Below are 27,801 nucleotides of genomic sequence, written 5' to 3' on the forward strand. Positions count from 1 at the left end.
AAAATACCCAAAAGACCCAATCAGGCACGCTGAACACACATGTCTGAGAGTAAAGGTCAATTAGCAAACATCATTGGCACTAAATAGTGTAACAAGTTAAAAGCTGGTTTGCTGCAACTGAGCAAAGATCAAAAAAATAAAATGACTGTGAAGTACACACACAAATCATTAAAAAAACTAAAGTTCCAGCAATAACATATCATGATACTCTGTTAAACATACCACATAGATCACATTACCAAAAACATCCTTGGCACACCCCAAAACTGCCACAACACAGCATATTGAGGTAAATAATATCATAATGCAAAAATACTGAATCCAGAATATCGACTCATAATATTGATTCACTATTCTTAACTCCACAGCTGCACACCTCTGTGATCTACATTTTGAAGGTATGTAGATTTGGTGTTAAGTACATATTTAATTACGTATACATTCTTATCCTCGCAGTATTCTGAATACAATATTGTGGCAGATTGACATTAAAACTTCGATAACTTCAGATTTTTTCATTAAAGGTCCTGCCTTGTATATTCTCCACAATGTCTGGTGCTTACTCCATAAACCATTCATGTAATGCATCACAAAACCCCATTCTTATAAATTTGCTCTTTTCCACAATAAAAATTGATTTACACCGTACCAAAAGAAATGCTAATCTTAATGGTATTCTTTAAAAATACGATGTTTTTTACCGTACACCCATATGACAACCAATTCAGGTAAGTACTGGAATATCGTTCAGATGTCATAAAAGTACACTTTGTTCAACAAATCAAATTCATACGCTCATGTGCTTCATAGAACATTGGGAACATTGAAGAAAGCTGATTTTGGGGTATTTTTCCATGATGCTGAGAAAGCATACTACTTACATGTCGGCAACCACATCCACAGCATTTCCCTCTTTGCAAATGACCAAATTTGGTGAATACTACGTATCCCGTCTCTGGATCAACGTAGTTCTCCTGATGGGCCTACAAAACAAAACAAAAACACTATTTCAATTTAAATAATACAAGTCAGTGTGTCAACTTGTTTCCAAAGGCACAAATATATATATATATATATATATATACACACACACACACACACCACAACACCATTACCGGAATCCCGAGGCACACCTCCGTGGCGGCCCGAGCGTGGACCCGGAAATCCATATACATAAAACATCACATCCTTGAAATAAAAGGGAATGCTCGGACAACGTTTGAAGTTGTATAGGTTGTTTTTAGTAAAAAACAAAGCCTCCTTACTATATATATATATCTCAAAGGAGGGCTATGTAAAGGGCCGTGTGAAGTTCTTTCATTTAAACATTAAAACCATGGCTCTTTCCAACACATAACAAAGCATTTTCTTGCCCAACTAAGCCTAATCTAACAATTATAACAGCTCATACTCATGAAAAGCGACACTGCAGCATCATGTTTAAAACACCTCTCCAGTCCCACCTGTGCTTTAAAACAACCAACACCAATGCAAATCAGAACACTTTATGGTAGAATGAATTACTACATCAATGCTACAAAACAATACATAATGCACTGAATACTTCAACAGAATAACTCATCAGGGCTGATTATAACGTCAATCATTCTTTTCATTATAGTCAATTTTGATTAGCGCTGTGCCACTGGGTCAAAAGTTCTTGGCCTAAATATCATGAACTAAGTTCCCGAGATATTTAATTTACCATTTCAGGAGAGGAGATGGCCGCAGAGCTGGAGCTGCCCATTATGGAATTGGAAAACATTCCCAGCGGCAGATCAATATCCAGTCAGGGATGGGCTGGGAACCCAAAGCAGCCCTAACAAATTTTGTCAGGCCAGCCCCCACAGGGTGTATAGAAAACGAGCCCGACCACTACAATGGGTTTTGCGGGTTCTCCTCACAAGAAAATGTGGGGAAAGAATGGCAAAAACGGTGCATGCTACAACACGTATTTCATTATATATTCAATTGTATTCGTTTTTAAGGCACAGTAAATGATGACCTTAACAGTGCAAAAGGGTATAGCAGTCTTTATTGAGGCTCTTCAATGATTACCTCACTATCACCCTTCATCAGTGTCTCTCATCTCGCCATAGCCCCTCTCTCACATGTATTATTTATGTTTTATAGCACCTCTCTGACCAGCACAGGGTTCTGGAACACTTCATAGCCCACACATGTAGGAGGCTGGACTGGCTTGTAGTGAGTACCAAGGGGTACTTGCACCTTGCACCAGACCCAGTTATCCCTTATTAGTGTATAGGGTGTCTAGCAGCTTAGGCTGATAGATAATGGTAGCTTAGCAAAGCAGCTCAGGCTGAACTAGGAGACGTGTGAAGCTACTACAGTACCACTTAGTGTCATATGCACAATATCATAAGAAAACACAATACACAGTTATACTAAAAATAAAGGTACTTTATTTTTATGACAATATGCCAAAGTATCTTAGAGTGTACCCTCAGTGAGAGGATAGGAAATATACACAAGATATATATACACAATAGCAAAAATATGCAGTATAGTCTTAGAAAACAGTGCAAACAATGTATAGTTACAATAGGATGCAATGGGGAAACATAGGGATAGGGGCAACACAAACCATATACTCCAGAAGTGGAATGCGAACCACGAATGGACCCCAAACCTATGTGACCTTGTAGAGGGTCGCTGGGACTATTAGAAAATAGTGAGAGTTAGAAAAATAACCCTCCCCAAGACCCTGAAAAGTGAGTGCAAAGTGCACTAAAGTTCCCCTAAGGACAAAATAGTCGTGTTAGAGGGAAAATGCAAAGAAAGCACAAATCAGCAATGCAACAACGATGGATTCCTGACTGAGGGTACCTGTGGAACAAGGGGACCAAGTCCAAAAGTCACAAGCAGCTCGGAGATGGGCAGATGCCCAAGAAATGCCAGCGGTTGGTGCAAAGAAGCTCTTACTAGGCTGAAGAACTGTGAATACTGCAGGAACGACAAGGGCTAGAGACTTCCCCTTTGGAGGATGGATCCCCCACGCCTTGGAGAGTCGTGCAGAAGTGTTTTCCCGCCGGATGGACGCCAACAAGCCTTGCTACACGCAAATCGTGCGTTTGGCGTTTTTGGACGCTGCTGGGGCCCAGGAGGGACCAGGAGGTCGCAAATTGGACCTGCAGAGAGAGGGGACGTCGAGCAAGACAAAGAGCCCTCACTGAAGCAGGTAGCACCCGGAGAAGTGCCAGAAACAGGCACTACGAGGATGCATGAAACGGTGCTCGCCGAAGTTGCACAAAGGAGTCCCACGTCGCCGGAGACCAACTTAGAAAGTCGTGCAATGCAGGTTAGAGTGCCGTGGACCCAGGCTTGGCTGTGCACGAAGGATTTCCGCCGGAAGTGCACAGGGGCCGGAGAAGCTTGCAAAGTCGCGGTTCCCAGCAATGCAGCCCAGCGAGGTGAGGCAAGGACTTACCTCCACCAAACTTGGGCTGAAGAGTCACTGGACTGTGGGGGTCACTTGGACGGTGCCGCTGGATTCGAGGGACCTCGCTCGTCGTGCTGAGAGGAGACCCAAGGGACCGGAGATGCAGCTTTTTGGTGCCTGCGGTTGCAGGGGGAAGATTCCGTCGACCCACGGGAGATTTCTTCGGAGCTTCTGGTGCAGAGAGGAGGCAGACTACCCCCACAGCATGCACAAGCAGGAAAACAGTCGAGAAGGCAGCAGGATCAGCGTTACAGAGTTGCAGTAGTCGTCTTTGCTACTATGTTGCAGGTTTGCAGGCTTCCAGCGCGGTCAGCGGTCGATTCCTTATCAGAAGGTGAAGAGGGAGATGCAGAGGAACTCGGCTGAGCTCATGCATTCGTTATCTAAAGTTTCCCCAGAGACAGAGACCCTAAATAGCCAGAAAAGAGGGTTTGGCTACCTAGGAGAGAGGAAAGGCTACTAACACCTGAAGGAGCCTATCAGCAGGAGTCTCTGACGTCACCTGGTGGCACTGGCCACTCAGAGCAGTCCAGTGTGCCAGCAGCACCTCTGTTTCCAAGATGGCAGAGGTCTGGAGCACACTGGAGGAGCTCTGGACACCTCCCAGGGGAGGTGCAGGTCAGGGGAGTGGTCACTCCCCTTTCCTTTGTCCAGTTTCGCGCCAGAGCAGGGGCTAAGGGGTCCCTGAACCGGTGTAGACTGGCTTATGCAGAATTGGGCACATCTGTGCCCAACAAAGCATTTCCAGAGGCTGGGGGAGGCTACTCCTCCCCTGCCTTCACACCATTTTCCAAAGGGAGAGGGTGTCACACCCTCTCTCAGAGGAAGTTCTTTGTTCTGCCATCCTGGGCCAGGCCTGGCTGGACCCCAGGAGGGCAGATGCCTGTCTGAGGGGTTGGCAGCAGCAGCAGCTGCAGTGAAACCCCAGGAAGGGCAGTTTGGCAGTACCAGGGTCTGTGCTACAGACCACTGGGATCATGGGATTGTGCCAACTATGCTAGGATGGCATAGAGGGGGCAATTCCATGATCGTAGACATGTTACATGGCCATATTCGGAGTTACCATTGTGAAGCTACATATAGGTAGTGACCTATATGTAGTGCACGCGTGTAATGGTGTCCCCGCACTCACAAAGTTCAGGGAATTGGCTCTGAACAATGTGGGGGCACCTTGGCTAGTGCCAGGGTGCCCTCACACTAAGTAACTTTGCACCTAACCTTTACCAGGTAAAGGTTAGACATATAGGTGACTTATAAGTTACTTAAGTGCAGTGTAAAATGGCTGTGAAATAACGTGGACGTTATTTCACTCAGGCTGCAGTGGCAGGCCTGTGTAAGAATTGTCAGAGCTCCCTATGGGTGGCAAAAGAAATGCTGCAGCCCATAGGGATCTCCTGGAACCCCAATACCCTGGGTACTTCAGTACCATATACTATGGAATTATAAGGGTGTTCCAGTAAGCCAATGTAAATTGGTAAAAATGGTCACTAGCCTGTTAGTGACAATTTGAAAGTAATGAGAGAGCATAACCACTGAGGTTCTGGTTAGCAGAGCCTCAGTGAGACAGTTAGGCACCACACAGGGAACATATACATGCACACCTATGAGCACTGGGGCCCTGTGTGACAGGGTCCCAGTGACACATACATATAGGCCACAAACCTATGAGCACTGGGGTCCTGACCAGCAGGATCCCAGTGACACATAACAAACATACTGAAACCATAGTGTTTTCACTATGAGCACTGAGGTCTGGCTATCAGGATCCCAGTGAGACAGTGAAAACAGTGACAAACACCCTGACATACACTCACAAACAGGCCAAAAGTGGGGGTAACAAGGCTAGAAAGAGGCTACCTTCTCACACAACCCCCCCCCAAACGAAGGACAATAAGGCTAACCTTGGCCAGTTGAGACTTTATTGTCTAAGTGGTGATAAGTAGAGAGTAGCTCTGCAATAGACTGGTTACTCCCTTTATCATCCACTATATGGTTACTTCCCTGTGGGGATGTAAACCACCCTGTTTGAAGTTTTTTAGCTAGCCAACAATGTGAAGATGTATTTTCAGAGTTTCTATCAGTAAGTTTTAGTTTAGAGCAGTGGGAATTATCCACTGAACCTATTTGTAATGATGGAAATGCCAGACAGGGATGCTGTCTCAGTAAAGCCATAGCTGGGCAACAACTTTGTCCATTTGGCTGGAAGAGAGAACAGGGATGCTGTTTCTCTTGAGTTGGAGCAGGGCAGGGATGCTGTCCTATCAGCTCCACACTAGGGCAGGGATGCTGTCCTAAGTGTTGTGAGGCAGTGCAGAGTTTCTGCACTAAAGTTTCTCTGGGAGGGTTGGAGGGATGCTCCATGTTAACTAAAATGGTGCTCTTTTTCTCACCAATGTTAGTTATCCCACAGAGAGGTACTTCCACCTCAGGGAGTACAGTTTTGCCAACTGATGATTCCCTTGGAACAGGTGCCACCCTAGGAGAGGTTTCTCCCACCACAGGAATGGTATCCTGAATGGTAGGGTGGTTAGGGGATACTGTGATACCCTTTTTACCTGTTGATGGAGAGGGATCCTGAGTTTTCAGGCCTTCTCTCCTTTGCTTTTTCATTTCACTTGAAATGAGAGGGAACAATTCCTCAGGGATGCCCAGCATGGCTGCATGGGCATAAAACTCTACATCAGCCCAACCTGAGGCCTCTAGGTCATTACCTAAGAGACAGTCTACAGGTAAGCTAGGTGATACCACCACCTGCTTAGGGCCAGTAACTCCACCCCAACTAAACTGAATTATAGCTAAGGGAAGAAACTTAGTGGAGTTATGGACATCAATAATCTTATACTGTTGTCCAATGATGTGTTGATCAGGGTGCACTAGGTTGTCAGTCACCAAAGTGAAACTGGCACCTGTGTCCCTGTAGGCCAAGGCCTCAACACCATTTATTGAAACTGTCTGCCTGTACTTATCCATTGTAAGGGGACAAGCAGCCAGTGTGGCAAGGCCAATGCCACTAGGTGTGACAGAAACTGTCTTGGGACTGATGACATCAGTTTCCACTATGGACCCATAAGTGAACCCAACTACACCCTTTGCTTGACTGTTGCCAGCAGTCCCACCACTAGTACCACTACTGCTAGGGGCACTAGAGCTTGATGTATTAGTGGTGGTAGGCTCAGGGGGTTTACCTGGACAGGACTTATCCCTTGGCCTATGGCCTCTATTTTTACACACAAAGCACCAAGGCTTTTTAATGTGTGCAGGTTGGGAAGAAGAGGAAGAATTTGTTTTATCCCCACCCTCTGAAGAGTGTTTAAGATTTGAAGTGGGATCTTTGGTTTTACCCTTATCCCCATGCTTATCTTGAGATTTTTCACCATCTTTCTTCTTATTGCCATCTTTGTCACCCCCTGTATGAACTTTTCTGTTCACCCTTGTTCTGACCCATTTGTCTGCCTTCTTTCCCAATTCTTGGGGAGAGGTCAGATCAGAGTCTACCAGGTACTGGTGCAACAAATCAGACACACAATTATTAAGTATATGCTCTCTCAGGATTGTGTTATACAGGCTTTCATAATCAGTAACTTTACTGCCATGTAACCACCCCTCCAAGGCCTTCACTGCCTGGTCAATGAAATCAACCCAGTCTTGTGAAGACTCCTTTTTGGTATCTCTGAACTTTATCCTGTACTGTTCAGTGGTTAAGCCATAACCATCCAGGAGTGCATTCTTAAGAACTTGGAAATTGTTAGCATCATTTTCTTTTACAGTAAGGAGCCTATCCCTACCTTTTCCAGTAAATGATAGCCATAGGATAGCAGCCCACTGCTTTTGAGGGACATCCTGTACAGCACAGGCCCTCTCAAGTGCAGCAAACCACTTGTTAATGTCATCCCCCTCCTTGTAAGGGGGAACTATCTTATGCAGATTCCTGGAATCATGCTCTTTTGCAGGATGACTATGGGGAATACTGCTGCTGCCACCATGGGTATCTAAACCCAACTTCTGTCTTTCCCTCTCTATTTCTAAAGACTGTCTATCCAAATCCAGCTGTTGCTTCTTGAGCTTCAGTCTGGTTTGTTCCACTCTCAATCTATTGAGCTCCCTTTCTAACAATCTGTCATCAGGGTGGGTGGGAGGGACATTTCTAGATACAGAGGTATGATGGGAATGAACAGAAGGAGACCTGTCCCTTACCAAGGGCACCCTAACAGCTTGGCTACCAGCATAATGTGAGAGCACATCATCAGTATGATGTGATTCAACCTCTGTACCAACTATGCTAGACTGTCTAGTAATGGGCAGGCTGAGAAGTTTCTTTCCTGAACCTTTTCCTGGGGGAGTCCCTGGATCAGATTGAGAACCATTAGCTACTTTTTCTACAGATTGGGCACTTATGGCCTTATCCTGTACTCTAAGCATATTAATTAATAGTTCTAAGGAAGGATTCTTCCCTACACTCAAACCTCTCTCTATGCAGAGACTCCTTGCTCCTTTCCAGCTAAGGTGATCATATGCAAGTTTGGACAGTTCAACTTTTTGGCCTGTGCCAGACATTTTTAGAGAGAGTTAAAGTGATAGACAAAGAGAAAAAAGTTTTCAGAACTTTTTGGAAAGACAGAAAAAAACTTTTTAAACTTTTAAGAACTTTTTGAAAGTTTAGAAGTACTTTTCAGCACTTAGAAAAGAGTGAAAAGAGGAAATGCAAAACTTTTTGGCTATGTGTATATACACTGACCTTGTTTTGTATATTTTTCTCTTATGAAAAGTACAATGACAAGAGTGGTAAGTAGTCTCAAAGCACTTATCCCACCGCTGCACAACCAATGTAGGAGGCTGGACTGGCTTGTAGTGAGTACCAAGGGGTACTTGCACCTTGCACCAGACCCAGTTATCCCTTATTAGTGTATAGGGTGTCTAGCAGCTTAGGCTGATAGATAATGGTAGCTTAGCAAAGCAGCTCAGGCTGAACTAGGAGACGTGTGAAGCTACTACAGTACCACTTAGTGTCATATGCACAATATCATAAGAAAACACAATACACAGTTATACTAAAAATAAAGGTACTTTATTTTTATGACAATATGCCAAAGTATCTTAGAGTGTACCCTCAGTGAGAGGATAGGAAATATACACAAGATATATATACACAATAGCAAAAATATGCAGTATAGTCTTAGAAAACAGTGCAAACAATGTATAGTTACAATAGGATGCAATGGGGAAACATAGGGATAGGGGCAACACAAACCATATACTCCAGAAGTGGAATGCGAACCACGAATGGACCCCAAACCTATGTGACCTTGTAGAGGGTCGCTGGGACTATTAGAAAATAGTGAGAGTTAGAAAAATAACCCTCCCCAAGACCCTGAAAAGTGAGTGCAAAGTGCACTAAAGTTCCCCTAAGGACAAAATAGTCGTGTTAGAGGGAAAATGCAAAGAAAGCACAAATCAGCAATGCAACAACGATGGATTCCTGACTGAGGGTACCTGTGGAACAAGGGGACCAAGTCCAAAAGTCACAAGCAGCTCGGAGATGGGCAGATGCCCAAGAAATGCCAGCGGTTGGTGCAAAGAAGCTCTTACTAGGCTGAAGAACTGTGAATACTGCAGGAACGACAAGGGCTAGAGACTTCCCCTTTGGAGGATGGATCCCCCACGCCTTGGAGAGTCGTGCAGAAGTGTTTTCCCGCCGGATGGACGCCAACAAGCCTTGCTACACGCAAATCGTGCGTTTGGCGTTTTTGGACGCTGCTGGGGCCCAGGAGGGACCAGGAGGTCGCAAATTGGACCTGCAGAGAGAGGGGACGTCGAGCAAGACAAAGAGCCCTCACTGAAGCAGGTAGCACCCGGAGAAGTGCCAGAAACAGGCACTACGAGGATGCGTGAAACGGTGCTCGCCGAAGTTGCACAAAGGAGTCCCACGTCGCCGGAGACCAACTTAGAAAGTCGTGCAATGCAGGTTAGAGTGCCGTGGACCCAGGCTTGGCTGTGCACGAAGGATTTCCGCCGGAAGTGCACAGGGGCCGGAGAAGCTTGCAAAGTCGCGGTTCCCAGCAATGCAGCCCAGCGAGGTGAGGCAAGGACTTACCTCCACCAAACTTGGGCTGAAGAGTCACTGGACTTTGGGGGTCACTTGGACGGTGTCGCTGGATTCGAGGGACCTCGCTCGTCGTGCTGAGAGGAGACCCAAGGGACCGGAGATGCAGCTTTTTGGTGCCTGCGGTTGCAGGGGGAAGATTCCGTCGACCCACGGGAGATTTCTTCGGAGCTTCTGGTGCAGAGAGGAGGCAGACTACCCCCACAGCATGCACAAGCAGGAAAACAGTCGAGAAGGCGGCAGGATCAGCGTTACAGAGTTGCAGTAGTCGTCTTTGCTACTATGTTGCAGGTTTGCAGGCTTCCAGCGCGGTCAGCGGTCGATTCCTTATCAGAAGGTGAAGAGGGAGATGCAGAGGAACTCGGCTGAGCTCATGCATTCGTTATCTAAAGTTTCCCCAGAGACAGAGACCCTAAATAGCCAGAAAAGAGGGTTTGGCTACCTAGGAGAGAGGAAAGGCTACTAACACCTGAAGGAGCCTATCAGCAGGAGTCTCTGACGTCACCTGGTGGCACTGGCCACTCAGAGCAGTCCAGTGTGCCAGCAGCACCTCTGTTTCCAAGATGGCAGAGGTCTGGAGCACACTGGAGGAGCTCTGGACACCTCCCAGGGGAGGTGCAGGTCAGGGGAGTGGTCACTCCCCTTTCCTTTGTCCAGTTTCGCGCCAGAGCAGGGGCTAAGGGGTCCCTGAACCGGTGTAGACTGGCTTATGCAGAATTGGGCACATCTGTGCCCAACAAAGCATTTCCAGAGGCTGGGGGAGGCTACTCCTCCCCTGCCTTCACACCATTTTCCAAAGGGAGAGGGTGTCACACCCTCTCTCAGAGGAAGTTCTTTGTTCTGCCATCCTGGGCCAGGCCTGGCTGGACCCCAGGAGGGCAGATGCCTGTCTGAGGGGTTGGCAGCAGCAGCAGCTGCAGTGAAACCCCAGGAAGGGCAGTTTGGCAGTACCAGGGTCTGTGCTACAGACCACTGGGATCATGGGATTGTGCCAACTATGCTAGGATGGCATAGAGGGGGCAATTCCATGATCGTAGACATGTTACATGGCCATATTCGGAGTTACCATTGTGAAGCTACATATAGGTAGTGACCTATATGTAGTGCACGCGTGTAATGGTGTCCCTGCACTCACAAAGTTCAGGGAATTGGCTCTGAACAATGTGGGGGCACCTTGGCTAGTGCCAGGGTGCCCTCACACTAAGTAACTTTGCACCTAACCTTTACCAGGTAAAGGTTAGACATATAGGTGACTTATAAGTTACTTAAGTGCAGTGTAAAATGGCTGTGAAATAACGTGGACGTTATTTCACTCAGGCTGCAGTGGCAGGCCTGTGTAAGAATTGTCAGAGCTCCCTATGGGTGGCAAAAGAAATGCTGCAGCCCATAGGGATCTCCTGGAACCCCAATACCCTGGGTACTTCAGTACCATATACTATGGAATTATAAGGGTGTTCCAGTAAGCCAATGTAAATTGGTAAAAATGGTCACTAGCCTGTTAGTGACAATTTGAAAGTAATGAGAGAGCATAACCACTGAGGTTCTGGTTAGCAGAGCCTCAGTGAGACAGTTAGGCACCACACAGGGAACATATACATGCACACCTATGAGCACTGGGGCCCTGTGTGACAGGGTCCCAGTGACACATACATATAGGCCACAAACCTATGAGCACTGGGGTCCTGACCAGCAGGATCCCAGTGACACATAACAAACATACTGAAACCATAGTGTTTTCACTATGAGCACTGAGGTCTGGCTATCAGGATCCCAGTGAGACAGTGAAAACAGTGACAAACACCCTGACATACACTCACAAACAGGCCAAAAGTGGGGGTAACAAGGCTAGAAAGAGGCTACCTTCTCACAACACACACACAGGCAATTCATCATACGTGTGTAAATCAACGTATAGAAAATGTTACATAAGACAAAGGAGACTACAAGGTGTAGAAGGAACGTCATCCATGCTGATAGGCATAAGAGTGCTTGGTCTGGGGAAGAAAAAACTCTGGATTCAGAAAGTAACACAGTGGTTAGGGTTGACTTTACTAATAATTTATTTCTACCCAAACAAACCCTTTTTTAGAAAAATTATGATAATCCGAGATTCGGAAAATTTGACTTTCTAACCTGTACCATGTAGCTTGCATGCAGCTCATTGATGGACGTTCCTAGTTCACTGTACTAGATTATACCTGTAATTTATGAACTCCACAGTAACAAAAGGAGCTCTGTGACAAAAGCAGTAACCCACTGAGCATTGCACAAAAAATACTGTATTGTGATCTGCATATTACACGTTCTTTGCAGCATGCATATTAACCCTCCACCTCTTTAGATGAGTCAAAACTGCCACTAGACAAAACTCTATCTCTCTCCAGCAGGTACATTAATTACCAGAGTTATCTTGCTACTTTTGTTGTTGCCTGAAAACTTTTGAATACACAGGGAACTCTGCAGTGCTTTTAAAACTGTACTGCTACAAAACCAGCCGCAGGAACAAAAGCGCCTCCCCTCCTCCAGCCACCCAGAAAACCACCAGATGTCCAGTACTGCCAGTCTGGCCTTGTACCCGGTGACTCTGGGCAAATCACTTAATCTCCCCGTGCCTAAAAAAACCTATTGTGACCTCGTGTAATGTAATTGGTGTCCATGTAAAGCGCTCCAATACCTTTGGTTCGAGCAGGTGCTGTATGTAAACAAAAAGTCATTGTCAGGAGTAAGACACACAATACCAATACGTACAAAAAGAACAGTTGCATTTCTATACACTGAAGGACTAAAACCACAGTTGCTGCACATGCTGGAATTCTGAGTTTTTCCCAAGTAAATTTCAGCAGGTCAAACCTGCCGAACTGTACTGGGAGGAAATAGCCAATAAATACCAAGAGATGCAGAATGCGCTAAAACATGCATGCTATGCCAACTTTTTGGAGGCAAAACTCGGAGTAGGTGATAATTATCGCACTGGATACATTCCAAACAATTCTCTGTTATACATTGGTAAAGTGCAAGAATTATTGCACCGAAAACGGGCCACTTGTATTAAGGGCCTATATTTATTCTCGCGTTATATATAAATATTACATTTTTTGATTGCATTTTTATAACTTGAATTCTCCTAATATTCCTAAAAGCGGCCAAATGTGCATTTTTAAATCTATGGCAAAAGTGTTACCTGCTCCACATTCATAGATGTAGGTGGATCATGTAAGGCAGCAATGTTAGAATTTCTTTTGTTGGTTGGTAGCTTTGCCACAATACCGTAAGCATTTGTGTCAATGATACTTGAATTTCATGATGGTATTATAATGTGGATCGAGCTGTATATGCACTTTTGTAATTTGTCAGTAAGAAAAGCTGTGGGTGGCAATTTGTCAGGAGCTTGTTTAATATCACATTATACCATGACATTTATTTTTCATTGTTGCCAGTGTATTATTTCAAAAGGCACAGCACTTGAAAATTTCAACAACAGCTTTTGCTGTGGAGAAATTCAAATACTGCAACGACTACTTGCATGATACAGTTAGTATGGCCGAAATGTTCAAAGATAGACAACACTAATTTGTGATCTGGCCCCTGCCTTAGGCACTTTTGTGCAAAATATCCATAGCTGATGTTGTAGACAGAACACACAAGAACATTTTTTAAATAGTCCACAATTGCACTTTCCCTAAACATTTAAACATAAAGGTTATGTCACGAAGTTTCAGAGGAATGAAGTGCCGTTACATCGTTTGAAAAAAAAGATTGTTGACTAACTTAAAGGTAAGTCACAGTAAAACATGCAATGATTACATGAGATGATTAAATTATATAAATTATTAAATTATTTCAGGCACAGATACATTTCAACCTGTAGATGAAACAGTACAAGTGAGCATACCTCCAAAACAACCTAATCTTAGTAACCTGATCTTAGTAATCATTCTTAAACTACCTATTATTGCATATTCCTGACTTTTTGCACTTTGGTGTGGTCTTCCCCCAAACTTTATGCCCTCTCCCCTCTCGTTTGCTGAAATTCGTCTTTGCTTTCTTTAGAACTGCTAACCGGCGCTAACCACACTCCCTAAAACATGATATAATTGACTTACACCCAAATGGCACATGTAATTTACTTATAAGTTCTTAGTAAAGTGGTACTACAGTTATCCAGGGCCTGTAAATGAAATTCTACTAGTAGGCCTGCAGCACTTATTGTGCTAACAACGTAAGTAATAGCTGTGGGAACATGTCACAGGCCTGCCTTTGCAGCCAGTGTGCAGTGTAAACTGCCAACTCAACTTGTCAAAATAAACCTTTTGCCAGGTCTAACCCTTCCTTTTTAATACATATAAGGCACCCTTAAGGTAGGCCCAGAACAACCCATGTGGCAGGGTGCACTGTATTTTTTAAAAAATAGGACATGTACTGGTAAAAAGATAAATAAATAAACTTCGTTTTTCAATACTGCAAGGCCTACCTCTCCCATAACATTAGATTACCTTATTATATTCAGTAAGTGCGAACATTTGATTGTGAAAAAGGTAGAAAAGTCATGTTTGGTTTCAAATAAATTGTAATTTAAAAGTCTCTTTAATAGTAAAGTCGAAGTTTAAGTTACATTTCTGAAAATGCCACTTTTAGAAAGTTGCCATTTGCTGGTGCCTGTGTCCTGGGTCGTATGACAGTGAATAGAGTGTCAGCTGGCCTTTGTGTATTCCTCCCAAACAGTGGTACAAAGCGGGACTAGGTCCATCATGCCAGGATAGGAGGGGCGGAGATGTTCCCTGCGCCGCTTCAATTTCAAAGGCCTGCCTCCAGCACAGTCACAAAGAACTTTGCACCAACCTTTTATAAGCCTAGACTTCTTTAAGCCTGGGCCGGGGAAGGCATGACATTTCCAGAACCAGATGTAGGAAGGCTAAGAGGTTTCACCCACTTCAAAGGCTGGCACCAGGTATAAATATTGGACCCTCACACCAACTCTTCAGTTCACTCTTGGACCTGCAAAGGACCCTCAGAAGGCCTGCCCTGTATTTCAGAGGACCGCCCTGCTGCTTGAGACCTGCTTTGTACTTCAGAGGACTGCCCTGCTGCTACCAGAGAATTGCCCTGCTTCTTGAAGCCTGCCTTGTACCCTCAGAAGACGACCCTGATGCTTGAGACGTGCCTTGCAGCTTGAACCCAGGAATACCATAGTTACTCCTGGGCTAGTTGGCTGGACTGCTGTTCTGAGCTACAGGAACACAACAGACTCGAAATACCTTGAACCCGCAACTGGGCCCTGCCTGAAGAGAGTTCTGACTCCCCTGAGGTGGTCCCCAACCAGTGCTGGAACCTTGCAAGTGGTGCTAAGGGCTCTGTACCAGTCTAACTCTAAAACTTGGTACTTAAAACATTTTCCACCAAAAAGTGGCCTGAGAAGTGATGGGAGACCAGGGCCTACCTGTTTGCCGATCCACCAGAGGTGAATCGCTGGTCGGCCATACTTTGCGTTAACTTTCGTCACATTCTTCTCTGTACCAGGAAATCCTGTTCAGGGGCTCCTCTTAGAAGGGGTATCCAGCCTTGTAGAGCCCCCGGCAGTTGCAGCCTGAAGCTTCATCCTGCTGGAGATTTTTGACTACCAAAAAATTGATAAAGTCCAAAAGCAGAAATCTTCACTGTGACTTCGTCCAGCAGTTCCTCAACGATGCCTTCTCCTCAGACACTACCAGCTGTCTTGCACCACTGAACCTTACCTTCTCAGCAACTTTTTCTTCAAATTTCTTCTAAGTTCAAATGTAAGCCAGCAGTTCCTCAACGATGCCTTCTACGCAGACACTACCAGCTGTCTTGCACCACTGAACCTTACCTTCTCAGCAACTTTTTCTTCAAATTTCTTCTAAATCCACATGTAAGCCAAGGCCTGGCCCAATCCACACCTTTAGCTGAAAACGCTCCACCTAATTTGTTCTTAACTTCTGACTTTGCAGCGGTCTCGCATGACCTGTGGTTGGCACTTTGTTCTTTTTTATGTTATTTTTCATTTTAAACTTTAAAATTCATAACTCCAGTTCTACTGTTTGGATTTAATTCATTTGGGTGTCACTGTATTTATTATATTTTGCTCTATTTTTCTAATTTGGTGTGGGAATTTTCTTTTGTTGTGATTTGACTTTATTACTGTTTTTTCTGCTGCACAAATACTTTGCAGAGTGCCTCTAAGTTTAGGCTGACTGTTTTTGTGCCAAGCTACCAGAGGGTTAAGCACAGGTCAATTTAGTAACGTTTATGGTTCACGCTGGCAAGGATTGTGCTTGTTGCTCGAGTAGTTCTCCCCCCCACCAATCAATTTCCCAATTTCTTACTTGCAGCTAATTGCAAATTTTGGTGGCTAAGTAAATCACACCTGTCAAGTGGCCAGAACCTCCTGGGGCACAAACATTCTACAAAATGTAAGAAATTCTGCAAACTGGACACAACGTATATTCACAGGCTTTCTTCAAAAAGATTATGGAGGACCAACTGTGAGCCTTTATAAAATGATTGAACAAGTTCGCTAGGCAAGACTGAGCACAACATAATCAGGGCAAGCAGAACTCAGATACAGTTGCAGGACTAATATTGTGTCTCCTAGGACTAGTTGTATAATCCTCCCGTACACCAGGTGCTCTGAGGCAAAGACGATAACTGATGACCTTGTAATGTCTTGTTTTGGTAATGTCTGTCAATCAAAAAAAACTGATGAATGATGTTGATGGTGACAAAAGATCAAAGAACTGCAATAGCAGAATGACCCAGTGGTAAAACGTCTGTGCATTATCGGGTTTCCCTGTGTTTTTCTTTAAAATCACTGCATTTATATTTATATCCATTTGAATACCCTTCTTTCACTGAATAACATACCGGGCCCAGGGGTTCATAGGTTCCCTTTACAGTGTGATACTTTTTACTAGCTGCATATGTTTCTTGTAACAGAGCTCAACATTTAAATTTTAGGGGGCATTTGATGCATAATTTCACTTTTATAACCTGTTTACGGCCAATAACATTCCATTCTCAGTGAAACGAGTATTTTAACTATGCAGACGTCACACAGTAAAACAAGTTTTGCTTTAATTTGTTCAGAGTTGAACTCACACTAGATCAAAACATGGAGAAGGGCAACATGAAATGACCTTGAAGTAACCTCTTGTTCTCACAGACTGTCTCATGCAAGCCTTAAATCAGAGTTTGTCCAACGTTTGGCCGCAGAGGCCACTCCAATGCCAGATTGAGGATAACCTCACTGAGAAAGTTTAGGCACAATGTATCTCAATATGAAATGATCTATGTAGGCTGTCGTTATCCTGAAAATCCAGCATGTACCAAACACTGGTGAATCCACAATGTATAAACCTGCCTTTGTGGAAATACCCAAACGAAGTTGAACTATTATGTCAGTTTAATTATTTTGATTCTTAGCAATTATCTCTAAACACCTCCTAATGATTCACTTCTTAAAATCTGACCATTCTTAAACGTAATAACATTGAAAAACTGACTCGGCAGTTTTAGGATTGTCTCAAGAAGCCTCACCTAATAATTAGTACATTTAATTCTGGATACGGTTATTAGAACTACAGTTTTGCCATTTACATTTGATGTTATACACATAAATTACAGATTATGTATTGCACTCTCCACTAACCACCCATCCAAATAATTGTGACAGAAACAAAATTAAGTCTTAAATACTACACATTACTTAATGTTTCACGCTGAAAGAAAATGAGACTAGCAAGAAAGCATCAGGCACACGTATGTTTTAACCCTTTCAAGAAAAATATTTACCTTTCTTTATTTAGGGACACCACCAAGTACTCACATATTTACATTGGAGAAGTAACTGCTAAGTGAATTCACAGACACCTTTCAGGTTGTGTTTCCTCAGCAAAAAGGTTCCATATCCTCAGGTGAAGGAAAAATGCATGTAATGAACTTTTTCGGATTCCACCAGGCATTATTATTTAAGGGCCTCGGGCAGGCTTACAGCTAGGAAGGAAGACGTCGCTCATGTACGCACTATCTTCAAGAAATCCATCTAAATTGTAGTCACTGGGTGAATTATACAAAAGAATTGAACTGACTGCTTCTACTATCCAAATGATGTTACATGATGTACCAAGTGAAGGCTTAACGTTATTATGCACCAAGGTACAATCATGTATAAGCCTCATCATACTATTCTTGTTGTGAATACAAGAAAGTACTTCACCTTGTGTTTCCCACACTGATGTATTTTAAAACCGTTTGCAAGCTGTGTGTTGAACAGCCATATAATAAGATCTGTGGAAAAAACTCTCAGACTTTAAAAATACTGAACGTATTTAAATGCAGCCCACATTTCTTTAAGCACAATGGGGTGCATTAAAAAAAATGTTTACTATATTGAATGACAATCACAGCTATGGTACTCTGCTGACCCTAGCAGGCCACTATCCTTGTAATGGCCACTAATCACAGTGAGTTGCAATTGTGACCTACCTCACTAATATCCATTAATTAGGTCAGAATACAACCCACTCTGAATTGGAATTTTACAAACAAACCTATTAGGATATGGGTCGTTTTGCAAAATTCAACACTGGCCTCAAAACACATTGGTAGCAAAATACAACCTGGGTTTTGCAGCCAGTATTTATTATATCTGGCCCAATATCCTGATAGTCATGATAAGTAGCCCAAGTGACGTTCCCACACCTGATAAAATATCTCTATTTTATTCAATACTCTATAATATTCGCTCCTATAGGTCATATGTAAGAGCTTTGTGCGAAATTCACACGGAGATAACGCAACTGAGAGTACAAACTTTTGCAACTGCAAAATAAATTTATATTCACCTGTGGTACTGTGAAGTGTCCCTCTGAAGGTCCAGCATATTATAAAGGCTGGTCTCCTTTAGGGTTTGAAGGGTATATAACTAGTTTTCTTTAGAATATGCCAGATGTCTGCCCAGTAAAGCACCAAACTGGGACATAATTAAGGGTGTGTGAAATTCCCAAAATTTGCTTTTGTGCAATTATGCAAAATTTGGTGGAAATTATGCGAAATGGTGCATGACTAAGCAAAATGCAAAACTGGTATTTGTTGCTATATATTACTGTGAAATGCGCCCTTGTGTTGATTTTGGACATAAGAATAAATTTCATGCTAAAAAACACAACCACTGCAAACAGCAATTGCTCACGTCCTGGTCGTTCGTACTGGTCCAGCATACTTGTGTTAATTTTTCAGCATAAGCACATAAAATACATGATGTGGTGTAATATTGTAGTTTCAGAAATCTTGCATGGCAAACACAATGCAAAATTACCACAATTATGCGAGATTTCACTAGTGTGGCCTAGGCATGACCATAAGATATGCAGTGGTTCACCTTCAAAGTGCCACACCGAGATTCTGTATTCATACCCGTTCGATAAAGGTTGTTTGCAGATTTGACTGCTCTAAGGAAGCACAGGTGTTAAATACTAATTATTTAGCATTCTGTAATCATTCAGTTTGAGTTTAGCTTCCAAGAGTGTGTCACCATGAATTTCCAGTAGGTTTGACTGTTCTGTAGTCATGTGCTAAATATAAAGTGCTTTGTCTTGTTTGTCACAAGTTGAGTTTTAAAGGCCACACTCAGGTCTATCACCAATCCATAAGAAAGTTTTTATGCCCCGATTCATGCATTGTAGTGTTGGATAGTGACATGTAGGCTCCCTTAATCTTCCGTGAGTGTGTGATGCCAATAAGTGATGGTTGAAGTGCAGGTATGAAACGTAAAGTGGAAAGAGGGCAACCTTGCCTGGTCATTCCCCGAATGGTATAGGGCAATGGTTCTTGAACTGTGATCTGGGAACCCTGGGGTCCATGACGCCTATTCCTGAATCCTGTAACTGCTTAGAAGATTAAATAACAGAATAATACATTCTATATCAATAAAGAAACCAAATATACATTTTTAAATTTAAAACCGTTAGGTAAATATCAATGAATTTGAAACTGGAGGCTATAAATGCAGCTCCTATCCTCAGATTGATATGTGGGAGCAGTGCTAATGCACAGAACAGAAATAGTGTGGATGATTGGTGGCCTCAGTTGAATATAGAAAACACTCAACCTTCCCATAAAAATAAAAAATAAAAGATTTTTTATGTTTGTGAATTAAATATTTCCTCATTTTTGTATTAGTGATTTGTTTGATGAATGTTTGTTCTGTATTTTTGTTTATGGTTTTGAGGTTAAATTATCAAAACTGCTTAAGCCGGGGTCCCAGGCTTCCAATAATGAGTATGTGGGGTGCCTGATTTCAATTAATGATTAGGTGGGGCTCCTTGGATTCCACTAATGATTAAGTCGGGTCCACAGAGGTCAGAAGGTTAAGAACCACTGTTATAGGGTTTTGACCTGAAGCTGTCACAATTCTCCTGAGCTTGTGAGGAGTCACATAGCTACCAAACTTTAGTGGTAAACAATCCAAACCATTCTAGAATATTAAACGAGTACCCCCACTCGCCGAGGTTGAAAGCCTTCTCTGTGTCAAGTGAAATTGCTTCACAGTCTTCAGCAGAGTCTTTGACCGAGCACAGGAGATCGTTGAGAGTCCACATATATTGCCCCAAGGGTTTCCCGGAACAAAACCTACTTGGTAGTGATGAACAAGGGAGGTAATCACCCATCAATATTTTGGCTAGATATTTCAGATTTATGTTAATCAGAGGTATAAGTTCGTAATTTGTGTAATGTAGGCAATTTTTCTCTAGCCTGGGAATAACAGGTGATAGAACGCTGTATAAGAGGAATTGAATGAGCCAATGCTCCCATGTCTTAAAATGCTCCATAAAGAACATTGGAATGTAAAGGTTTAACTGCTCCATAGAATGTAGTGTGATATTTTTAAGCTAATTTGTTCTGGATGGTTCTAAGATGTATGCTGATCCACTGATAGGGATGTTCTTCTGCATTAGCAACACTTTGCCAACTGCTTGGCTTTGGTTCTGTTGTGGGAGAGTGAATTCATAGTACAAGTGGGTAGGATTTTATACGCATTTTTTGTTGTGAAGTGCTACTAAGGGTTAGGTCACAGATACCTATGTGGCAAATCAGTACGGTCTTGGATGTATGGAGAACATGTGCCTAATCTGTATTCATGCATGTTGGACTGCCTTGTGGGAACCCGCATTGTCCATAATATAGGTCTAGCATCATTCAATAACATAGGTCAGATGGCTACAGTGAGCATCTATAACAAGGCACTTAATAGCATAGGTTAATAAATGACTAACAATTTGAGGTACCCTCATATTGTCCACTGTGCTAAGTCCAGCTATCCTGGAAGAAACAAGACCATACACAAGAACTGACCTTCACAGTACTGCACGGACACCACAGGTCACCACCAGCTAGTCTTGACATTACTTGACCCACCACATGCACACTGTCAGGGTGTATTATTGTGTTTTCCCCAGTCTGAGAAGGTCACAGAGGACCGGCTAAAATTAGCTGTACTAATCCTTGATCCAACTGAACCACCCCTCCAGCCCCCATGCTCCAGAGGGAACTCCACCATGAACTCTTATGAGTCCCCAGCCACAAAGTCCATACCTGAACCCATTGTTATTTGACATCCATTATTTACAAGGTCATCATATCTAAAGCTTCTGAAGGATACATCTGCATCCTGTCTCCATTTCTGCATGTGAATTCATTTTATAGACCTGCCAACCTAAAAAACATATAGTTCACCATGTAAGAGGTGGCAAGGCTTTAGAGGGGGAACAGCCTCATGCCAAGAACTACATAACAGTTAATTCTGCCACCTCCTGACACCAACCTCTCAGCTCTACAAAACAAAATAACTTACAGTGACTGAGGCCTAGTGTGTTTTCAGACCCCTAATCTAGATTGGCTGTTCAGTGTCTCAGAAGACAAGGTGGAAACCCACTCTGGGCAGTGGTTCATGGCTTGACCTTCCTACCACCTTGTGATAACAGGTCCTCACTGGTTGAAATTGTGAAGAGAGCCAATAACATGTGACACAAGGTGGTACCATGTGAGTTGCCAGGTCTGATCTAGCTGTGGTGCAGAAAAGTATTCTGGAGCAAACTACACTTTCTAAATTGTTGGCATTATAACACTGGGTGCTCTAGCGAGAAATTACATATCCTAGGATTAATGATGTGTATGTGTTGGGAATCATGCAACATGTACTTATTACAACTAAAAAAAAATAGTATTTTCTGGCCAGCATGAGGCAGCGTCTAATCTGGCTTGAACATTGAGTGCTCATTACAAACTGAAATGGAGTATCCCTTATGGTGAATTATTGAGGGCCAAAAGAATCAGTACTACAGATGAGGCATTTGAACAAGAACAGAAAGATATGGTAATAAGGTTTAAGCAAAGAGGTTACCCGGATTGGGTAATCAAAAAGGCTACAGAAAAAAATCAAGAAAGTAGAAAGAATCCAGACTCTCTTCTATAATACTGCTAAAGTGGAAAATGAGAATAATGAAGACATCAGGTTGATCTTAACCTACAATGAGGATACTACTCAGATTAAAAAGGTTATTTCTAAACATTGGAATATCTTGAAGTGTGATCCTATTATTGGCAAAGAGATTCAGAGATGGCCCTTGATTACCTATAGAAGAGGGCGTAATCTTCATGATATGTTGAGATCAAATGATGTTACCTCTATTTCTCAAATAAAGAAACATAATTTACAGGGATTTTTCCCATGTGGCCATTGCAAAGCCTGCCGTAATAGTGTGACTAGGAAAGAGTACCCCACGAAAAAACCAGGGATGAAGAGACAAATTAAGCAGTTTTTGACATGTAGTACTCCTTTTACTATTTATGTATTAGAATGTCCCTGTCACCTTCGGTATGTGGGAAGTACAAAACATGCAGTGAAGAAACGTATTCTTGAACATATGCGTGCTATTACATCAAAGGATCAACATTACCCTGTAGCTGGACACTTTCAGGATTTTCATAATTCTGATATTGTTTTGTTATCCTATTTTGGTATTGAACATGTGCCATTACATCACAGAGGTGGTAATAGAGAGTTGACTCTACGTGAAAAGGAATCCAAATATATTGTGGATTTAGAAACCAAGACACCAAGAGGATTGAATATTGGTGAAGAGCTTAATACCCACTTATTTGATGATTAATATGATGAATCTAGTATGATATAAGGAACTACAGTTGTTACATTTTATATTATATATTTTACAGCACAATTAGTAGTAACGTATACTGTGAGTAGTAGTGATTCTCTAATCAGATTCTCTAATCAAGTCCTATTTTAATTTATTTGTTTTGATTATGTCTTTTCAGAATGGAGGGGTCCGGATGGATTCCTGATTCCTGATTTCACTAGTGCTTGCTCTTTCACTTGGTGTTATGGGTATTGGATACATAGAAACAGTGATAAGTTTCTCTCTACAGCTTTGCTATGACTTTGTATGGAAAATGTTTTTTATTTTTCCCACGAAAAATAAAAATATTGGCATTGCCTAGTAATTAGGGGGTATGAATATATATATTATGTGAATTGTACTGCCTTAAGTAGAAGGGAATGAAATTTAAATATTGGCTCTGTTTATATTTTTAAAAATATTATCTTTCTTTAAAAAATATCATCTTTTATATTATATGAATATATGAGCCCTATTTATATTGATATGTATATTTACAACCATATTTATATATATTTATAGTGTTATTATCATCTGGCATTTTTGTGGTAATCTAGTTAAATAATAATTCATCAATGAGATATATGGTTGTATATATATAGATGTATTTATTTAATTGAACTAGTTTTATATATTACCCATTTTTTACTTCGATATTTATATGTACAAAAGAAGAAATTACTTAGTCCTATTTCTACGCCTATGCCTGGAGGGTATTTAAAGTGGTGTGTATTCGTTGAACTATACATGTGATCAAGGCTGCTTGTCAGCCGAAACGCGTTGTGTGTTAAATAAACACTATCAGCCTTTGAATTCCTGAGCGTGCGTTTTACTGTGGAAGTTTTGGATTTATGTATAAAAATTAACCGGAGTGCTCTGCCGGTTGCGACGCACCACCCCTCTAGGGCCGCTTGGAGCCCGGTTGTGAGCACAATTTTGTTGATATATATATATACATATGGAGAGAGAAAGTAGATTTTGCTTTTACACAAAAATATAAAAAAATATGCAGCTTAAAGTTTATATAGCATGGGAAAACAGTGAGAAGGTATCTAGTGACCAGCTGTGGGCAACAAAACGCTGTGATCATCCAACATGGAATAGCACTAAAGACTCACCTGTTTAAGTGAGGTTCTGGTTGAGTTTGTCCATGACCTAGTTAGCGCATTGTTAGCCGTCAGATTTTTATGATGATATTAAAAGAAGGAGACAATGGTGACTATTATCAGGGCCGCTGGAATTATGCAGCAGTGGAGGACCACATTAAGTGACAAGGTTGACTAACTTGTGTGACAAGATATTTTTTATTTTTAGCACAATGACACAAAGGGATCTCAGTGTTAAACACTGTGCACAGATTTCTTAAGAAACTTTAATGATTTCTTATTCAAACTATTATTCACCAGTAGTTAGTAAATGTTTTTGTATCAAACTACGGGAGCGATATTTTATCAACATCGTCATTAGTTATGCTTATAATGCACAGATTAAACTATATTGAGAAAAACATACAGAGTGTCGCAATCACAAGAAAAAAAGCCTACATATACAGATTTCTTGCACTAAAATGTGTGCCTCACTCAATCAAAGCATTACAGATACCCACAACAATTTATCTTCACCTACAACAATTTGTCTTCCCTTTTAAGTTTACTCCAGATTCATCAAATAGGTAGTCTGGATTTTTAAGTATAAACAGCGTATTCAGATGTATTAGTTATATATCCTACGAGGATGCACTTAAGGAATTAAGGCTCTTCATTAAACGAGAGATACAACAACAGCTGTAAAATAGCTGGCATTCTCAAACATTACAAATCCTGAGCTAAGCATCTCACAAGATGTTCGTGTCACAGTAATTCACTTTATCCCATGGTGTTGCTGCGTGAATAAGTCAAAGAAAGCCACATATATATTTGACCACAAAAATAAACAATATTTTTTGTTTCTGTTCATCACACAGACTTTGTAACTGCAGACTTCACTACAATTTCCACATTGCCTTCTTTTGAGCAGAACACGCCATTCACAGTGCCAAGCCCCTAATAGTATAAAACTTCTAAGTGTCATAAAGGGCAAGGCAATTACAAAAAACACTCTACCTATAAACAAGCCTATTTACGATGTTTGTCAAGTCCCACTGCCTCATGAAAAAATTGCTCATTTGAAAACAGTTGTATCTCATGTAATCACGATGTTTGTGAATAGGGAAACACGTTTTTTATAGTTTGAATTACATATAAATACTTTGCGTTTTGGTTATTGTATTTTATAGACCGAAGTTATTTTCCTAGCTTATCAAATAGTGATGATTACACTACTCAGGGAAATGCCTAATCTCTTTAAAGTCTTTACCCAACAATAACACTTTTATTTTTGTAACACTCTGAAAATTAACATACATATGACTGATACTGTAGGAATTGTGGGAAATTGAAATGTATGCAGACAATACTAAACCTGATGAATTATGTTTTTACAGTGGTCATAATTATAATTTGGTTCCCTGATTTTATAATATTTATTTTTGGGCATTTCTGTCGACATTAATTCATATCAAATTTTTGCCATTTGAAAAATTACAGTTTCAAACGTATTTAACTAATAATTGTGCATCCCCATTTCGGTATATGTACGTTTTCAGTCCACTACGTTAAATGCAGTAAAAACTACACACGTCTGAAAATAATAAAATTCCAGCTCATGTACACACCTGCATCTATTTTGGATTCCTTGGTATTCTCATGCCTTGTATGAAATCCCTTTGCAGTCAATATGAGCAGGTACTGGCCTACCCTGTCATGGATGACAGCAAGGAGAGGCTCTCAAGCAGATATGCTTTGTGTTTTTGCAATTTAAAAAATGAATATAGGCAGTAAACTGATTGATCTGTATTTATGTGTAAAAATTAGTTTAAAACAAAAAACAAAAAAAAAAACGAGAGAACCCTTAATTATTATCAATCGGATTTAGTAATTTCAAAACTGTACCTTCAATCATCAGCAAATGTTTCACACCCTGCACACGGCATTTGCACTGCTCGAAGAGCACCAGTGAACGAGTTGATGACGGCATTACAGCTAGATATTAGACAAGGCTCTCATACATATATTTTGCATCATTTAAAGCAACAGTAAGCAAACAAAACGTAAATATGCTTTACGTGTATTTTGCCCACATCTTTCAAGTGTTTCAAACACCCACACACAAGAAATCTCGACCTTCAAGTAGTTATACATTTTTTATGAATTATGAATGGTTATTATTCAAAGGTGGTGAAGCTGCGAGCCAATGATTTAGTCATTCATAAGTTAGAAAAGAAACACTTCACGATTTATTGCTGCTCATACGTTTTATGCTGTACTAAAACAGGTTTGACTATTAAATACTAGGCCCCAAGGCGTGTGTTTATTTGCATGCCATTGTGGAATGCACATGCAGATGTGGGCATATGCAAGGCTGCGTGTCAATAAACAATTTTATGGACTACATTACATGACAGGATGTTACCGCTTTCTAATATTCTCATATGCTAACCTTACAAATTTCCTTTAAAAAAGTAAGCTGAAGGGGCATTATGAATAAAAAATATTTTGAAATTCCCAAGTTAAAGCAAGCTAACTCCCCAACCATAAGTCGCCCAATGGACTGTTCTTGACCACACAGCTGATTAATTGCCATTTATGCAGCAATTCAAAACCTTGTGTGTGGTTTTGGCCACCATTTCGGAGTACATAGTTGAAAAGGGTCATGGATGTAGTAGATTTGTAAGGAAGGTGATGGGCGAAGTGGGTAATATTTGGAGACATGCTGTAAACAAGGCCTGAAAGCACTTCTGCACATAGGCAAGAAGTGTACAAGAATAACGTGAGAAACAAGTTTGAGCATACTGATAACTACAAGGTAATTTAGGAGTTAACAAGGTAGTTAAGTTCCCACTTACATGGACTCCCTGAGACCTTATTCTTACTACACACAAGCATTCTGCAATATGTGCGGGAGCACTAGTCCCCCTGCAATATGGATCCTGACACACACAATCATTTACAGGCTATACACACTATGGGCAATGGGAGACATTTAGTTAGATGGCTCTACCAAGGGCTTTGGATGAGCCTGGACATATCAGTAAGGCTGCTCAAACCCATGTGGGAGGCAGACCTGCTGCTGGAACTTCCAGACAAGGACTGGACATGGATACTTGACTATCCTAAGACTGTTTCAAGAAATGCCAGATTCAAACTCATACAGTTTTCCATTCTACATAGAGCATATTTCACTCTGAAAAAACTAAGATATTTCCTACCCTATCTTCTATATGCCCTCGTTGTACAGATACAAAAGCCGATCTACTGCATATATTGTGGGCGTGTCCTCGTCTGGTCAAGTACTGGACGCGGGTTAAGACCATTTTGACAGCTGTTACTGGACCAGTAGTATACTCTGGAACAATGCCTACTTGGAATGCATGCACGACCGTGCGGCCCCAGAGTCTCACTGTGGTTTGCAGATTTAGCATTACTTCTAGCAATGCATTTTATTACAAGTCAGTGGAAGGCCTACACAGAGCCTAAACTGACTAAATCGGGTGATGAGGTACGGAGGTGGGAACTGGCAGAAAGTGATGCCCTTCGACGTGAGAAGCACCGCGGCCGTCTCAAGAAGCTTTTTTCCTTAGAATGGAATGCTATATTTGAAGGGTTCAAGGCAACCGGGTTGGAACCGGCTTGATAACTCCATAATTGGATTTACACAGGGTCCAAAACAGAGGGGGTTGCACTAGTAATGCCAGATCACAGCCATGGCTCTTTGAAACTAGTAGATACCCTGCTTATCCTCCGATTATAACTATTGTGCTCCTGCCTAATTTAACCATCTGACCGATGGAAGGCAGTGTTGGCTACCACCAATCACTGCCCACGGCCTATACTCCCGCTCTTCCCCTAATTGATGGATAACACACACACTACCCAATAGATAATCATGTCACCTAAGACGGCTTAAGGGGGGGATGGTACAAGGCATTTTGT

General features: G+C 41.9%; 1 protein-coding gene across 1 annotated transcript in view; it reads right to left on the reverse strand.

Annotated features, from left to right (window-relative positions):
- Window positions 1-27,801, reverse strand: part of C4_2H1orf53 (chromosome 4_2 C1orf53 homolog) — a 130,132-nt gene that overhangs the window by 69,395 nt on the left and 32,936 nt on the right. Inside the window, exon 2 of the mRNA XM_069232123.1 lies at window positions 882-983. Within this exon, the coding sequence (XP_069088224.1) occupies window positions 882-983 (102 nt within the window). The remainder of the gene's footprint in view (window positions 1-881; window positions 984-27,801) is intronic.

This window comes from Pleurodeles waltl, chromosome 4_2, assembly GCF_031143425.1.
Source record: "Pleurodeles waltl isolate 20211129_DDA chromosome 4_2, aPleWal1.hap1.20221129, whole genome shotgun sequence".
Lineage (NCBI taxonomy): Eukaryota > Metazoa > Chordata > Amphibia > Caudata > Salamandridae > Pleurodeles > Pleurodeles waltl.